General features: G+C 36.8%; 2 protein-coding genes across 5 annotated transcripts; one reads left to right on the forward strand and one right to left on the reverse strand.

The window, feature by feature from the left end:
- The first annotated feature begins 1,587 nt into the window (after nt 1–1,587).
- Nucleotides 1,588–9,893, forward strand: slc2a12 (solute carrier family 2 member 12). Of its 2 annotated transcripts, none has more exons than XM_066700170.1 (6): nt 1,588–1,762; nt 3,725–3,839; nt 5,755–7,077; nt 7,409–7,531; nt 8,348–8,480; nt 9,264–9,893. In XM_066700170.1, the coding sequence occupies exons 2-6, from the start codon at nt 3,734–3,736 to the stop codon at nt 9,334–9,336; spliced, it is 1,758 nt and encodes a 585-aa protein (XP_066556267.1). In that variant the 5' UTR covers nt 1,588–1,762; nt 3,725–3,733; the 3' UTR covers nt 9,337–9,893. The 2 variants fall into 2 exon arrangements, with proteins under 2 accessions (XP_066556267.1, XP_066556275.1); XM_066700178.1 differs by having other exon boundaries at nt 3,728–3,839.
- A 1,519-nt stretch (nt 9,894–11,412) lies between these two features.
- tbpl1 (TBP-like 1) lies at nt 11,413–17,998 on the reverse strand. Of its 3 annotated transcripts, none has more exons than XM_066700192.1 (8): nt 17,737–17,998; nt 16,806–17,143; nt 16,442–16,632; nt 14,321–14,403; nt 13,703–13,766; nt 13,164–13,267; nt 12,985–13,079; nt 11,413–12,206 (listed from the first exon to the last, which is right to left on the reverse strand). In XM_066700192.1, exons 3-8 carry the CDS (start codon nt 16,574–16,576, stop codon nt 12,127–12,129), a joined length of 561 nt encoding a protein of 186 aa, XP_066556289.1. In that variant the 5' UTR covers nt 16,577–16,632; nt 16,806–17,143; nt 17,737–17,998; the 3' UTR covers nt 11,413–12,126. The 3 variants fall into 3 exon arrangements, with proteins under 3 accessions (XP_066556289.1, XP_066556293.1, XP_066556284.1); XM_066700196.1 differs by having other exon boundaries at nt 16,448–16,632; nt 16,903–17,143; nt 17,737–17,995; XM_066700187.1 differs by having other exon boundaries at nt 16,903–17,143; nt 17,737–17,995.
- Between the last annotated feature and the right edge of the window lie 488 nt (nt 17,999–18,486).

Consider the following 18,486-nt stretch of genomic DNA (forward strand, 5'->3'; position numbering starts at 1 on the left):
GAACTCGTGATTCATCAGACCAGGCCACCTTCTTCCATTGCTCCGTGGTCCAGTTCTGATGCTCACGTGCCCATTGTAGGCGCTTTCGGCAGTGGACAGGGGTCAGCATGGGCACCCTGACTGGTTTGCGGCTACGCAGCCCCATACGCAACAAACTGCGATGCACTGTGTGTTCTGACACCTTTCTATCAGAACCAGCATGAACTTTTTCAGCAATTTGAGCTACAGTAGCTCGTCTGTTGGATCAGACCACACGGGACAGCCTTCACTCCCCACGTGCATCAATGAGCCTTGGCCACCCATGACCCTGTCGCCGGTTCACTGCTTTTCCATCCTTGGACCACTTTTGATAGGTACTGACCACTGCAGACCGGGAACACCCCACAAGAGCTGCAGTTTTGGAGATGCTCTGACTGAGTTGTCTAACCATCACAATCTGGCCCTTGTCAAAGTCGCTCAGATCCTTACGCTTGACATTTTTTCCTGCTCCTAACACACCAACTTTGAGGACAAAATGTTCACTTGCTGCCTAATATATCCCACCCACTGACAGGTGCCATGATAACACGATTATCATATCAGTGTTATTCACTTCACCTGTCAGTGGTCATAATGTTATGGCTGATCGGTGTATATTTTAGACTTTTTTAATACAGAAATTGGAGACATACAACCATTTTAAAAGTGGCAGAAATGTCCTAGCTTGAATAACAGTACAAGTTTGAGGGTTATGTAAAAGATAGATTCACATCTCTCTCCTACAGAGATTGACTAACTTGAAACAATTCTGTGAGCAAGTACTGTATGTAAGTGCTTTCAATATACCTATACAATCAATACAACAACTTTACTTGAGATACAATGACCAAGGAAGACTTGGTGCCCTTGGTGACCAGTTTAACAAGAGTTCAAGCCAATTCAAGTGGAGCCCTGATGTGTACATAAAACATTTCCATGGAGATACATTCTGTGGATTAATGTAAGGCCTGCTTTGGAAATGAGGTACTTTATGTTAATTTGCAGGTTGTCTAAGAGGTAAATCGTATTATGTATGAAATCTATGGCTTGGAATTTAGTATTTCAATTTTCAATTTCTAAGATTATATTTAGACTTTATTCCTGACAAATACAGACACTTTTGAATACTGTTTAAGATAAGGAATTATAAACATATATTACCGTTCAGTTTGTCTCTTAAAAATGATGTAAGTACAATGAGTATACATTTTGGAATTGTCATTAATCTGACATCTGTAATCTTACTGACATCTGAGGCTTTAATATGGAGATAGGACAAAACGGCCTCTATCAAATTACATCTAAGACGTATATATGAGTTAAGGTAATATGAAGAAAGGGGATGGTGTTGGGGTCAACATAAAATCTAAGGCCTACATACCATATATAGACCTAATCTTCTGTCCATAGATGCAACTAAAATTAGAAGCTGTCTTGCCGCTGTATAGCATTTTTGTTATTTTATTTGTGTTCATATTTAAACTAATGTCACGTCGGCTGTTTTTGGAGCCGACTAAAGGTTGGCATTAGTACTGAATAATCTGAATGTAACAAGGTTGCACTGTTATACGTGCAGTAATACTGTGGGCGGAGAGTCTGCGGCACAGCTCTTAAAAAACAAGGAACCTGTATGTGCTTTGAAGGACAACTAAAAGTTCTGCAGAAGAAGGTGCAACAAGTCTAAACTGCGATGACGATGCTTAACAAGTAACTATTAGTGTTGCAAACGACAGACAAGTCTTAGGTAAGAAAAAGTCCTGCAGTTGCTAATAGTTTGTCTCGCGTCAGTGGCGCGATAAGTGGCATCGTTTTCAGTTACTGCGATTGATTTGCTAAACCCATCTTTGGCACAAATGCAATGTAATTAATCAAAGCACTGTAAACAGTGGATGGTTACATTAAATAGAGGTCTGAAGCAGTTCAAGATCACACATCAGTGGCAGAGATGTAATGGTAGAGCACTGCTTGTATTGTTTGAAATGACGTGAGGTTAGGTCTGTTATATGTATAGTATTATTTTTGGAAATGGAAAAGCATCTCCTCCCCACACTGACAATATGAATATGATAATAATACCCTGCGAGAGATGCGCACTTTTGTATTATCGCAAACGTTAATCTCTTTGGATGCAAATTGCATTTCTTTTTGCACCCTGTAGAAAACTATACATTCAACAGTTACGTTATCAAGAATGAGTTGTTTAAAATGTATATGACGTTGTTCAGCTAATGGCTAATCAACATTTAATTAACGTGGAAAATAGTTTTGCCTACATCCACGGTACTTCATTATTGTGAGAATCAGGATTCAGTTTAAAGGGATCGGTTAATTATGCAAATGACGCCAATGGACACGTTTAATACGTGTAACATGAACGTTATTACTAGTAAAGACAATGTGAGAGAAAATGATGTAGGCTATAACCATACACTTTGATAGTAAACGATAAAGTGTTGTTATGTATGTAAATTAAAGTTGCTTAGTAAAACAAGATTTTGTGGGGGTATCTAGGGAGAGGGTAAAATGAAAGTAAAACGTTATAAGCGTCTCTCTCTCTCTCTCTCTCTCTCTCTCTCTGACAGTAAATAGAAAGCATGTGTGTGAGTAACATTTACCAAAAGGCCTTGTAAAGCCCATACAAGTTGTTCACAGAAACTATGCAAATAAGGAGAACTTGGCTGCACGTTGTATTGCTTCACTTCATCCCTTAGCTGCATTTTGATATTTAGGTTTTTATTTGGTGGCCAGTTTTGAAAATTATATTTTAATATAACTTCATTAAGCTCTCCAGTTTGTTGCTTGTGAAGTTAAGATATGAACAAATGTACATGACAGGTCTACGATAAAGAGATATCTATTCCTTTCTTATGTATAATAGGTTTAGTTACATTTCCACCAGAAGGCATTGGATACATTTATTAAAGCACTGCAGTTCCATCAGTGAAAATCTGTCTACGGCAGTAATATTTTTCAGGATGAGGCTACATGAGAGACACTTGGAAAGTTTAACTGATATACAGCAATATCTCAGATTATATCAAAATGTCAACCCACCTGTCAAAAGTAAGCTAAATTTTCATAATTGTAAATTTGTTTATTTTTAGCAATCACACCTGTTGGGTGACAAAAGTCTATGTATTTAGGATCATTTTAATGTGAGGAACTAGTGTCTGCCTGAGCTTGCTGCATAAAGTTGAATAATGCAATATATTGTATCCTTGCAAAGTACCTTTATATATCTCACTGTTGTGCATTCGAAATGTATCACCACATCTATGTATTTTAACCTCGGCGATACAGAATATTCTGACAGACTCTCACATGTTTTGATTATCGTGTTTCCTCTGCCATGGTAACTCACTCTAAAATCCATTTTCAGGCACCGTGTTTAAAATAACCTGCAGCAAATTACCCAAGCAATTGCCAGGCTTACCTGTCACATATTTATTCAGGCTTTTATTTTGTAGTTCAGGTTTTAGAAATTGTGTGCACCCTTTTTTCTGAGAATGCACTTATACGGGTAATAATCCTCTGAAAGCAATTCAGGTAAAATGTTAAAAAGCATATCCATTATTAAATTTGACTTTGAAATGGATAGTCAATTTAGCATGTCTTATAAATCTGGCATTCTAGATTAGCTGTTAAAGGTGTTATCTATAGTGAATGTGATCATTTGTTTATTGTTTCCTTTCAACAACTATTTTAGCAGAAAAGAATGGACCCTGATGGCTGTGGTAAGGTGAATTATGAATACCAGCCTATTGCGAAAGATCGCACTTTGGAGATTTTTCCCCAGAAATGTCTGGAAGCCAAGAAGAAAGGTAAGTCCTGCAATTTTCCATTAACTATCTGGTAGCAAATAGCATTCAAAATATATTCTGGCTCAGCAGTATAGTTTGGATTTTCAATGCTGACTTGGAGTTTATTAAATAATCCTTTCAACCCCTGTGTTGGGATTAGAATCGTATTAATGGCCTGATTAATATATACTTAAAGAGGTTGGGGGTCATTTAAAATGCACGGAGATGTGACCTAGTAATATAGTGGACTTATGGCTGCTTTAATTACATTTCAGTAGTGGAGTTCATCATATGATACTGGTGTATCTAACAGTCAAAACACACACAAATATACACAATCTAGGCATACATTGGTAATTTGTTAAAGGATGCAATTTGTATTGCACTTATATTTTGTAAGTCACCCTGGATAAGGACTTCTGCCAACAAATAAATAATAATAATAATAATAATAATAATAATAATAATAATAATAATAATAATAATGTATCGACTGAAAACAATTACTTGGTTATTCCACACATAAGCCCGTCTTTGTTAATGGACATTTTCTTGTGACATTCTGCTCTAACTAGTTTTCCATTTGTCCCCACATTCGTCTGGATAAACTAAGCTTGAAATAACTGCTGTGATTAGCATTAATTATTCTATTCAATATTTTTAAGCCCTCAAGTTAAGTCTCCCCTAGCTTAGCTTGAGCAATTTTACAAAACAACTTTCACATCTTTTTACAGCAGTGCAATATTTGCTCGACTGTTTTTAATTTTAAATAAAATCTGGCTGCAATTGTAATCCATAAAAAAAAAAAACCCTATAGTTTTTTCTCTTTTCCACATCTACATTTTGTCTTGCTGGATTTGCAAATATATTTATATTTATATTGTGACACAGTATGGGGTGAAGTACACTACATAAGAAGCAACCACAGAAACCCCCCAGGGGAACAGAGTTTGACCAGACACCTGTTAGCAAAGACAGGCGAGCACACCTGCTGCTTTATTGCCCAGGGACTGTATAAACGAACAACACACCCTCAGACACATTGCACTGCAGCGTTCGGAGTGCTGTTGAGCTTAGATTTGGATTGAAGTATTTTCTGATTTACTGGATTTGAACCCTTTCTTGTGTGTTGAGGACCCAGTTTGAATACAGACCTGAACTAGAAGATGACCATGAATACTGACAACAACCTAATTTCCCTTACCATGTCCACCAGACCTCCTTAGTACCTGTACTGTTGCCCTCTTGTTTTATTCGGCTCAGCTGTTCCCCCGGTAATTTCCTCCCCCTGCCTTACCTATATATATAATGAATGTAAATTCAAAATGTGTTAGTGTAACCTAATGGACAAAAGGAAATCATGGAATAATAGGTAATCCTGGAATGATCAGTAGTGTCCTTTATATAACCTTTCAATAAACATTATACTGTACTGCATATGTTTATATTAGTGTCTTAAGTCTTCAAAGTAATTGGGATGGGGGGGGACTAAACATGAATAACATTGGGACACAGGAACATGATAGACTGCAGATTGCTGGGAAAGTGGTCTGAGCTGATTTGTACCCCCACAGGAAATAATCCTGGTCACAAGAGTTAAAAACAACTTTCCAGAGAAGACTCCCCATGAACTCCCACATGTTTTTAGTTGTGCAGAACAAATTGTACAGCTTTCTACAAGATGGGGAGAAGCACTCTTTTGTTCCCTCAAAAAACATAAACATATCTTTCTCCTGGTGAAGAAAAGCTAACACAATCCTTTAAGAATGCTTGTAGTAGCATTGCTCATTTGGTTGTGCATTTTCCACTAATTCATGACAACATCTGAACATTTTGGCTCTAGACTGGGGAAGGTTGCCGAAAGGACACAGCTGCAGGAAGGATCTTTCTTAATATTTCATGTCTTTCATTTAACTTTTTTTTTTTTTTTTTATAGGATGTGGCACGCTCATCCTTCTGGCCTCAGTAGTTGCTGCTATCAGTGGATTCATATTCGGCTATGAAATGGGAGTGATATCTGGGGCTTTGCTGCAGTTACAGGAAGTATTATCCCTCACATGTCAGAGACAAGAAATGGTGGTTAGTGCTCTTTTATTTGGTGCCCTATTACTTTCACTTGGCGGGGGATTCTTACTGGACACATATGGGAGAAAGTTTTCTATTATTGTAACTGCCTTCATTATCATACTTGGAAACATAATCATGACATGCGTCGTCTCCTACATAGCACTCATCATTGGTCGCGTCATGGTGGGAATAGCCATAGCACTATCAGGGATTGCATCATGCCTCTACCTTGCAGAAATCGCCCCACAAAATAAAAGGGGGCTTTTAGTGTCCCTGTATGAACTGATGGTCGTTATTGGGGTCCTCTTAGGTTTTGTTTTCAGTTATGCTTTTGCTTCTGTTTCCAATGGCTGGAAATATATGTTTTGTATTGTGATCCCACCAGCAGTTTTACAAGCCATAACCATGTTTTTCCTGCCTGTGAGTCCCCGTTTCTTGATCAAGACGGGTCAAAGTGAAGCTGCTAGTGATGTTTTGAAAAGACTGCGAGCTTCTTCTGCGGTGGAGGACGAACTGAAGAGCATTCAGACGGCTCTGAAAGAGGAAAGCCAATACAGCTTTTCGGACTTGTTCAGGTCGAAGGACAACATAAGGACTAGGCTACTGATCGGAGTATTACTGGTCTTCTTTCAGCAAGTTACTGGGCAGCCCAATGTGCTGTTTTATGCATCCACTATCCTGAAATCGGTTGGCTTTCACAGCAACGAGGCAGCTACTCTCGCATCTACGGGTATTGGAGCAGTGAAAGTGGCCAGCACTATCCCGGCGGTCTTGCTGGTGGATCGCGTGGGAAGCAAAACGTTCCTGTGCATTGGGTCCATTGCCATGACAGTTTCACTGGCGACTCTGGGGGTCGTGACTTTCCAAAGCCACACGAACTGTATCAGCATCTGCCAGAATCACGCCAGTGTAAACCAAACCCACTGGATATACAATGCAACTACAGACTTTGCAATCAATGGAGAAGGGGTCTTTAAAATGACTGTAAACGCAACACCTGAACTCAGAAACCCCACCTCAGGCAACAGGCTGATGATGCATGATGATGGATGGAGTAATACAACAGGAGAAAGTCCTGCTAAGATTCCTAACACAGGTTTACAAATTAAAAAAGTGTCTGGTACTTTAAAGTGGCTCTCCCTAGTCAGTCTGCTGGTTTACATTGCTGCATTTTCCATAAGTCTTGGTCCAAGTAAGTGTTTTAAAAATATTTTTCTTTTGACTCACATACTGAGTGGTGTGCTCTTTTGAAATGAGTGCTGACTCAGCTGTATTTAATCATTTGAGAAAACCTTCCATGAATGTAGTTCACAGTACACATCGTGGGAGTGGTATTGAAATTCACAGTGACCTACTTTCCCAAATCTGATGTCTGGTTAGCCGAGCTATTTAAAGTAGATCATGAAACTCAATTGAAATGAATGGGAATCCATTTTACCATGCTATAGATGTAGGTCACAATGTTGTCGTTTATTCAAGTTTCCGGCTCGTATAATCTCACTTGTTCTTTGTTTATTTTCAAGTGGTGTGGGTGGTTCTGAGTGAAATATTTCCAATGGGGATCAGAGGCAAGGCAATGTCTGCAACTGCTGTAATAAACTGGGGTATCAACCTGATCATTTCAATGACATTTCTGACTGTAACAGGTAAGGAATTTTACATCTAAATTACATGTTCTACAGTGTCGCCAAAAACTAGGCCATTTCAACAAATAATGTTCACTTTAAGCCACAAAAAAAAAAAAAATCTTACTTTAACATTAATATAACCAGATAAAATTGTATCAGTAGTGTCTATAATTTATTTTTAGAGAGGTGCCTGTTTGGCCACAAAAATACTCATCATAATCATAATCCAGGGAGGAGAGGGAAGAACCAACAACTTTATCATCCAGATCCCCTTATGCCTGTACATATTTATAGCTTTTGGCATGTAGTGTGTATAGTATAGTTGTATATGTTTAGCCACATATACAAAAAGGCTTACATTACCAAGCAGAAAAACAATATACACTTGGTATAATTAAATCAATTAAATCATGTAATTATGTGTAATAATAATAATTAGATAGGAAAAACATGCTAATTGTTTGTATTTTGTCTACCATGTTCATTCCATGTCACTTAGCTGTTTGAGCTCTTTCAGGCAACCTGTTTGAATATGTATTTTGTTAATTACATTTGGGCTTCACATCAACATTTTAAACATTAGTAATAATAATAATTTTGTGGAAATTGCAATTCTATACTTTGGCAGACTAATCAAAGGAATGTAATGCAACAACATAATGCTTCATCTTTGAACTGTTACTTTTAGAATTGTCTTTATATTCACAGTCCTTGTATTTTAGAAGATATGTATAAATTATGTTGTCCATTATAGTTTTCCCATCAAATTTTACTGTGAAGAAAATTTAACATTTAAAATTTGGCCCTGCTTCTGTAATTTGTTTTTCTTTTCAGAAAAAATTGGACTCGCAAATGTAATATTCACGTATGCAGCGATGAGCTTTGCACTTCTGGTTTTTGTGGTTTTGTGCATACCAGAGACGAAGGGACAATCGCTGGAAGAAATATCAAAGAAACTTGCCAAAAAGTAAGACTTCTGTTTTTACAACATAGTAGGCCTGATTTTTCCTGTGGGCAAGTTGTCAAGTAGTTCAACATGTTACTAATTTAGTATGGAATGGGAAGTTTGACCATAGTTTTCCCAAAGGCAAAAGAAGGTTCTTTTTGCAAAATAATCAAGCTGGAAAAACATGATGGTTAATACATTTTATTTCATAGACAAGAATTCTGATTTCCAGTAGAATATCACTAGGGACTTGGCTTTTTAAACTGTGTATCAGAGCTAATAAAAACACTAAACACTAATACACTTTTGACACAAAGGATAGAAAATCCAAGATATTTCAGCTTCTTATTTAAGAACAAAGTTCCCTCTCCATCAAATAATGAATTAATAAGCCAGACTGTCAATTTGACTAAAAATAGACATTATTGACAACCTGCAATTGTCTGCAATTGTGCCACTTAATTTACTCATGTCCTTATCATTTGTCAGTTGCTGGCAGATGTGATCATGCATTTTCACATCTTCACACTGATTCATTGAGGTTGAAATTACCAAAGTACTTACAGAAATACTCAGTAATTAAGCCATTAATATGATGAACAGACTGAATTTAAAACCCCACAGTAAATAATTCGGTTATAGGGAATTCACTGATTAAATACTTTTGTATGATAAGATAATAAAAAACTTTATGGAATGTACACATTTATTATTTTAATGAACAGTTATTCCTGAGATGTATTATTGGTGTTTAAATTAAGTTCCACCATAGTGTATTCAGGCGTTTTTTGTTTTGTTTTTCAGGAACAACTCTGAAGACAGATGCTATTGGACAAAGCCTAAAACTGAAACCTCAAAGATTAAATGTGATAATTGATTAACCACTTTTACCTCAATTTGTTTTGGGAAATTTCACTTAAATATATATATATAGATATATAGATATATAGATATATGTGTGTGTGTGTGAAGACAGAAATTTGTATTCGTTCATGTTTAAAATAAGCTGACCTGTGAAGGGAGATTCATCCTTTCTTGTCTCTAACAATGTACCAACCTAATGGTTATATACTGTTTATTAGTTGTTGTTTTTTATGTTCCCCTAGGAAGAAATGTTGAGTGTGCAATGCATATTGTGTATTGTTTATGTGTGAAATCAATGGTGGTGTGAGTAAATGTTTGAGTAGCTTAGGTAGACCATTTTAGACCAGCCAGACTCAGGGAGAGGGTCATCACACAAATGACACAGTGTAGCAGCTGCTGTGAATGGAAGATGTGTCAGATTTATTTCCAAAGGGATTTAGCATAATTTTTGAAAGAATTCCTTGTTGCACTGTATCAGATATCCCCATAGACTACAATGAAATGAAATTACTCAATCTAGTATAAATGCCAATGGTGACACTCCATCCTGCAATAAATACATATCTGACATTTTGGGTTGTTTATTTTGGGGGTATATATATCAGTACTTGGCAGATGCAACTTTGCCTGCTGCAAGTCTTTTTGGAAAGATGTAATGTTTACCCATCCCTCCTTGCATAATTCCTCCAGTTCTGACAAGTTTGTTGTGGGTGGTTAATGAACTGCAAACTTCATGCCATGCATTTAAACCATTCCAGTGTGGCTGTGTTATTGTCCTGCTGAAATTTTATTTTTCAACATTCTTGGCTGACTCAAGCAGGGTTTCCTCTAGGATTCACCTGTTGTCTACACCACCCATATCCCCCTCAATCCTAATAAGATTCCCAGTCCCTGCTGATGAGAAGCAGCCCCATAACATGATGCTGCCACCACCATGCTTGAAAGGTAGGATGGTGTTGACTGGGTGATGTGCCATGTTGGGTTTATGCCAGATATTATATTTGAATTTGTCTCGTTACTACAGAACCTTCTGCAATGTCTGCATGATTTACACCCTTTGTCACAAACCTCATATGAGATATGACTTTTGCAGATATGTCTGCTGTCTTGCCACTCACTCACACAGGCCAGTTTCAGTAGTTTACAGCCCCAATCTAGCATTTACTGTGAGCCATTGGTTAAATAAAGCTTTTGGCTTTTTTCACTGAACGACAGCCTTGTAGAATGGGCTGGTTCGTCGCTCGTGGCACCCCCCAATCCCCCCCCCCCGCTAACGGGAATGAGCTGCTACAGAGGCTGGAACTACAGAGGAGGTGGGTTTCAAAACAACGGACACTAGGGGTGCACATTAGACAACAGTATTTATTGTTTATTCAAAGTGGATAGTTGGAATGGGGCAGTTTACTCCTGCAATTCAGTTATTAATCCCACTTCTTTTTGGGAATGGGATAATATGGATGTATGAACAGACTCCCATCTCATAGAACTTTCTGATGACTGCACAGTGGCATCCCTGAAGTTTCCTACTTGCCTGACTGCTCAGTTTGGAAAGGCAGCCTGATCTGGGTAGTTATTGGGTGATGTGAACACACGTCTTACTGATAGTGCACACTGTATTCAGTGACTTTGACATTGTATTTTAATATTCTCCTAATTGGTGTTTCTCTACCACTTTTTCCTTGACTTGTTTAGAAAACTACTCGTCTTCATGGTTGGTTTGTCATATTACTATGCAAGTTGTGGCTTAAATTAACTCTGAAGTCAAGTTAAACCACTTTGTTTATACCGAAACCATAACGCTAATTGTGCAACCTTTCAAACAAATCTTTTGCACCTGAACTGATTAAGGGTTGCTATAGCAAAGAAGCTGAATATTTATGTAATTGAGAATGTTCTAATTTCCTTTGAAAGTCTAACTTATTTACATATCAGTACTTTTTTTAGCTTCACCAGTTGGGAGCAGATTGTGTCGATGTGAAAACTTAAAATACTTTTGCAAGGCACCGTATATGTAGGATGGTAGATATGATATATTTGATTAGAGGGAAATTGAGGAACGTGAAATGATATAAAAATGTACTTCCATAACAATATTTTATCTTCCATTTTATTGTACAAAATACAAAAGTCATAAACATACTGAAAACATTTCCTTCATAATGCAACTCAAATGTTCATGTCAAGATGCTGATAACAGGTTAGCAACAGTTACTCATGGAAATACTCAGTTATTCAGTCAGGTTTTATTTTGATAACTATACCATAAAGACTATTCACACTGATCTTGCATAAACATTAAGTGTAACTCTTTTTTGTTTTTGAGTGATAGCATCGTTTAAATGCAAGGGAGAGATGTCTCAGATTTATTTGAAAAATACTAGTTAAAATTCTTGCTTCAAATATGTAGGTCTGTTGGTGTATTGCTTCTCTGTACTCAGAGAGTTTAAGAATGTGATTTAAAAACATGTTTTTCTTTGGTGTTCATGCATCAAAATCTGAAGACTTAAAATTAAATCCACATGCTCACATACAGAATGTGGCTGTTTTGACCGAGAAGTGCACTATATTACATTTCAGTCTTACTGAACAAACATTACTTGAAGGACAACATCTTGTAAGCAGGAGCTCTGTATCATGTTAACACTGAACAATAGAGTATTCTTAATGAAAGGTATTATTGAAAATCGGGTAAAAACAATGTGCCTTACTGACACTTGACATTTTAAGGTATGAGCCTGACTTTAATTCTGAAAATGTATCGATGAATAAGGTGCTTTCATTTTAAAACCAACATTTCTCAATTTTATCGGATTGTTTTTCTGCTTTCAAACAACAGAGGATAGGCCTGTTCAACAGCAGTGGCGACCAACTGTACATTTGGAGCTGGGAGGAAAAAAGAAAAAAAAAGTTAAGCAATTACTACAGTATGATCCCTAAATATCAATCAATAACTAATGAAAATATGCCTTATATCTGAATCAGGAAGGATATTCTTAGGCCAAGAGGCACGTGAGCAACACTCTTATCGGGCGGCAATGCACAACACCCTGTTAAACATTAAAGAGTACATTTGGATTTATCCTATGGAAAAAAAAAAAAAGTCATAGCCAAGTCTTTAAGTGATTATTTTCTGAAGCTGAAATAAACAGCAGCAGTTAAAGATTTAAACAGCCGATGTTCAATCAATTCTCAGATGAATCTCAGATGACTCAGTTTGACACATTGTGAAATTTGATCGAACTAAATGAATCACCACATTTCAAATGAAGGTGAATTTCCTCTACATTTGTAAAGTTATATACCATCATGAAGTGGATTTTATTGGTTTCATCTATTGTCAAAAGATTAAAAAAGTTTTGGTCAGACTTGCTTAATAAACAGGGTGTTGTGTCAAATATATTTTCTGAAACATGACAAAGTGGCAAAAAATATCAGATTTCTGTAAAATGTAGTTTTATTACTATTCAGGTTACCTTTCAATATTCTGCATTACAACCAAAAGTGTCAAGTTCAGTTTGATAATCAAGTTTATAAATATTCTGCATTGGCAGATCTTTCACTATCATGAGGTTCCTAATATTTATAAATTCTATACAATATCTTAATAGTACAGTTAGTTAATCCCAGCACAAATATGTACCCACAATGGAAAGCACATTACCCGTTACTGTGACGCTGCCTGTGGAGAAGATCTGTAGTGTAGCTTTGAGATTTTTAATCCTATATGATGCTGCAGGGTGCAATTCTGGTTCATAGCTGAAATACACAGATAATTATTTACTAATTTAAATTCCACTCAAAATGTTTGACAATAAGAATGAGAACAATTCCAAACGTTACCTGGCAATGGGTCTATTTTTCTTTGTAAACTCTGGAAGTCGGATTTCAAAGGGCATTGTGCATACAGCCAGAACATTGACAACCTTAAATTCTGTGAATTTCACCTAATGAGAAATATAAAAAAACAAAAAAGCTCTTATTTTATCAAATGAAACCAACAATATTGTTGCACAATACAATGATTTGCATTATTTTCTTCAATATGCTTATCATATGATATATTAAAATGCAAGGAGGCTAAACTAACTTTAAATATATTGATGCATGTATGTTTTAATCTGGAGTAGAAATCTAGAGGTACAGTAGTCTATAAGAAAAAAACAACTACACTATTTCAGTTGTGCAAAATGTAAGTGCAAGGCTACCCCCAAGTAAAGCTGATGAAACATCATTAATTTAAGAAATGGATTAAATCAGTGGTGGACTCTGGCACATTGTTACTCTATAACTCTAGCATCTTTAAAGGCAGGAGATTGACTTTCACAATTTGAGTAATCAGTTTAGATCATTTAGCACTTTAAGGGAAGAATGTGACCTACCTTAAAACCTAGTTTTTGTAGGCAACGCGCTAATCTTCTGGCACCAATTTTAGCTTCTTCTTCACTGCAAATTAATAAATTATACATATTAAATATTTTTTAATATATTAGAAAGTGAAATCAAATGCCAGTAAGACTGCACTACCTTCTGCCTTGCATTTTCTTGTTTAGTTTTATCTACATATTTGTCAGAAAGGCAAAACAAGTATCTAAGTTAACAGAATACCACATTTCACATTTTTATTTCAGGGTTAATATCTCCATCTTCCTATTGACCTTAAAATAGTAAAATACCAGTGAAAATTCATTATCTAATGCAGCTTGGGCAAGCCAGGATGGAGCCTTAATACAGGTTTTCATAATATTTGCTTGAGCTACACCTAACATTTGCCATTCAAATGTTTTCCCCTTTCTGGGTAGGGGGTGTAGAGGTTTCACAGTGTTCAGCGGTTAAGCAATTAGCCATGAATATGGTAACTGATATTGTGTTTATAAATACTGTAAGCCAGGGTAGATAGAACACACATGACAAAGAAAGAATAAACATTCAAAATGTACAATGGAAGAATTCAATAAGCTTATTTCATATCATATAGTGCTCATAAAATAACCTATTACCTAGTAGCTCCTGTGCAAATTATTTTTCCTGAGGACCATATTGAAGCTGTAATTCTGGGCTTTCTTAGCTTCATTAGAACTTTCTGTTGAGAAGAAAAACATATTTAGGAATATACATATATACAGTATAGTTAAGTGAAACAGATAATGCAGTTATAATCAAGGATGGGAATTAAATGTAACTGTCTCATTATAAAGTACTAGAAACAAATAAAGGTTGTCTCCCCAACCATATCTGTTTAGAACATAAGGCAAACAATGTTTTTTTATAAATTATGAAAACTGTTAAATTTAAAATTACAAACAACTGAAAATGTATTTAAAAATGTAACTAGAAGTACTTGGTTCTACCCCATTAACAACTTCACCCTTATTCATTGTAAAGGGGTTGGTGAAAAAAAGCAGAAAAGTGTTTAAATATGCTTCTGACATACTGTAGAACTGCCAATATGTTTTCGTGGAATTCTTCAGGGAGTCAATAATACATGATGTGAATTCCAAAAATTAAGACTGATTGCAGAAACTACAGGGTTGTTTCAGTGCGTGATTTCCTTTCTATTTGTTGTTAGGCTAAATGCAGATGGAAAGGAAAAACACAACGGACAAAACTCAAATGCCTTTGCATACATAAATATAAAACTCAGAACAACTGAGCTCTTGAAAGCTGTCCCAGAAATGTCAGGTTAGAAAATAATATTCAAAGTATTTTATGAGGCACACTCAGGGTAACTTTTCACAGATAAGCTGTACTCTTGGAAAAGTCCAAACTACCAATTTCTATTATTTATTTTTAATGGTTGTGGTTTCAGAAACAAAAATTACAACTATAACTGGCAATACATATAATTTTCCACATTGGATTATCTGAAAATAATAGATTGAATTAATATAGATGAAGGCACAAAATCCAGTGCAAAGTAGTCTGTAGACTTCAAGTTACTCTACATATAGCCGATGGTCTACACATGGTCTACTAAATTTTGCCTGCTGATGAGCTTTTTAGTCAAGTTTTGAAACTGAACCATCTTGTTTTAGTCCGGTATTATCCCAGAGCTGTACTTTTCTCTTACCACCATGAAATGCACCTTTATTTTAAACTGTGTTGGAGACTTGACAACATGCAGTACATACTGGATACTACAACTATACCATTTAATGTTCTCTTGGTGAAATTGACAACTTTAGGACTTATTTTCCAGTAGAATCACTTTCTTTAGACTTATTTTAGAAGTCATTCAAGTACTTTTGATCCCTTGCTATTAAAATACTACATCGTATATATATATATATATATATATATTTATTAGTCAAGTAATACACTTTAGATTTTTTAAATAAAAATTCATTCATGCATACATACAGAGCCCATTACTTGATGCATCAGTATTATCGTTGGGAAGTGTGACCTCGAGTGGCGAATGCAAGTACTGAAGCCCTAGTTTCTCTATTTGTGCAGGTTTTTATTGGAAGAAAGCTTGCTGCATTGTAGGCTCATGTACTCAATTGTGTTTATTCTGATTAACTATATTAATAAGAATATGAAATTAAGATATCTGTCATTTAAAAAAATGTTATTTTAATATTTTTGCTACTGGTAGCTCTAAAGAGAATTGTACATGAGAATTTAAAATGTAATCTTGTACATTGGCTGTTTCCATGTCCAGAAACAATGCACGAGCCTTGGAATAGACCAGGCTTCTACTCTGAGGAACATTTAACCTTTGACCGATCAGTACTGGATTTGCATTGATGCATCACATGAAACGCAAGGAGTACCTCAGTCGAAACGTCGGCCTGGATCCATACGGACAGTTAAGAAAATGCTCAGTTCTCCATGAAAAGAGCTTCAGCTTTTGTAGAAGAATTTAATGAATGTGTGAGGGTACTTTGGTACTGCAGATAACACTAATGCAACCTGCTAAGGCACATTTCACTAGCTTTTTTTTTTTCCTGTTAAGTGATTGGCACAGTACTATTAAAAACAACAAGTGCAACAAGAGTTGAATTATACAAAAGGAAACTCTTAAGGGAGATCAGAAAACAAGCCTGTTGGGTCAACATATATTTAATAATAGCTTAACTTCATGACCAGGCTACAATGTCAGGAAGCGAGACACTTACCCCTACCTCTGGTTTGTAAATGACATTGGTTCCCTCCAGCGCAATTGTTCGGAGGTTTAAATGGCACCTTGTCCTAAACACAGCCACCACGTTGGTAATGATAATGTCCAGAGCAACATCATTGTCAGGTTCCATTAGGAAAGGTGATGCTCGGCTCTTCAGAGATGCATGCCACGACTCGCCACGATATCCTGCAGGGGCAAACATCCATTGTCAGAAGTTTGTCTCATCACACCCCCTTGTCATGCCCACATCCCTGGATTACTACTGTATAATGGGGCATGTCACTTACAGCACATTATCTGAAAGGCCTGGACTATAATGGATTCACTTATTCATGGAAGGAATTCAAAACATGACAAACCTTAAGGAGAACTTATGGAAAAGGGACTTGTATACTGGAAACAGCCTGCAATTTACTTATCACTGATGCAATTTTGTGCCAGCTGAAGCTGTTTTACCCGTGTTGTCTTCAGCTCAGCTCAGCTCAGCTCCTGGATGATTGTGCTTAAACTGCAACCGGCGCTTCTCGAGGCTGGTGGCGCAGTGGTGATGGCGCTTGCAGTTCAGATCAGAGAAACAGACACATTCATCCACACACAATACAGGGCCGATGAAGCTACAATCCGTGTCCCGGCACCCAGCACACCTACTTCATGCCTCCTTTCTACGGCGTTGGTCCGTCTTGGCGCCCAAATAAGACTGAAAAATGAAACAGATGTGCTGCGGTTGGACATCAATGTACTGTTGCAAAGTAAACTCGCAATGCATCGGCAGTGAACCCAGCAGCCCTGGGTGCTTGCTAACTACTTCACCTTGCACGATCCCCAAGGTTACACTATTGCCAACTAACCCAACCAAACAATGAAATCGGGGGGTTTCAACTGGAAACCATTGCAAAGCGATTTCAACAATCCTCTGGCTAAAGATACATAACTAGTCAGTGTAACACAACCATCAGCAAGCTTTTGCACACCTAAACCTGCTGCGGTATTGTTGGTTATTAATATTGCAGCTATGACCAAATGCGGTTGTTATTTCATTTGCAAAAGCCACACAAACCCCACAATATACGATATATGTATTATGTGGGTTAACTAACTACATAATCACAATATACCATGATCAACATTGACTTCTCGCAGGTGATATTTACCTGGCCGGAGATGGAATACAATTCCCTACCAATCTAATCACATACACCGTTTATGTTGTTGATGTTTTCCCCCTTAAGATAGTATAGTATAGTAACCACATCAAATCATCTCCATTTCACTAAGGGATGGTTTTCTTACCTCTGCATTAAACTTGAGAGAATGAACTGAACAGCTATTGAACTACCGCCGCGCTTTACACATTGCGCTGCAATTACCAGCACACAGGCCTAGTCAAAGAGGTGCATTATCGCTTTAACCTGGTTTCAGAGGCTTTTGTTGTGGAAGGATCTACACAAACATTTTCCTAAAAGGGTACAGCTTCTACACATAAAACAAAAGCCATCTTCGGCAACACACAAAGACGTAATCGAGCTGCTTCCTGTTGTGAGGAGCAGTACCAGGAAATGTGTTTGAAATAGAGATTCAGAGCTGGGAGAAAAACACTAGCGCCCCCCAGTGGAGCCGGAGGACTCGGGCAAGTCCTTTTTCGCAATTATATGTATTTTTGTGACGTTCTGCTTGTTCTTCTGTTATTTATTTATTTATTTATTTATTCATTCATTCCTCTGTTGTGAAATAAAATAAACAGATTAAATAACAAATTACTGGGAAGTTACTGTTAGGTGTTTCAACAGCCTGATTCATGATACAGTTGAATGAAGGACTAACATTTCAGGGCTTACTTAGTTTAGCAGAGTGCCAAAGTCAAAACATTTACAGCACCTTGAGTATAGCATACCAAAACACAAATTATGGTCTATGGTGCGTAATAATACAGCATCACTCTGAAAAAACAGCATATGTTCCAATTGCATTGATTAATTACCATATGGGGTTTTCCTTTATAATTTACAGTCAAGAAAACAAAACACAAAACTGTAATGTGTA

This window comes from Amia ocellicauda, chromosome 1 (assembly GCF_036373705.1).
Source record: "Amia ocellicauda isolate fAmiCal2 chromosome 1, fAmiCal2.hap1, whole genome shotgun sequence".
NCBI classification, from domain to species: Eukaryota; Metazoa; Chordata; class Actinopteri; order Amiiformes; family Amiidae; genus Amia; species Amia ocellicauda.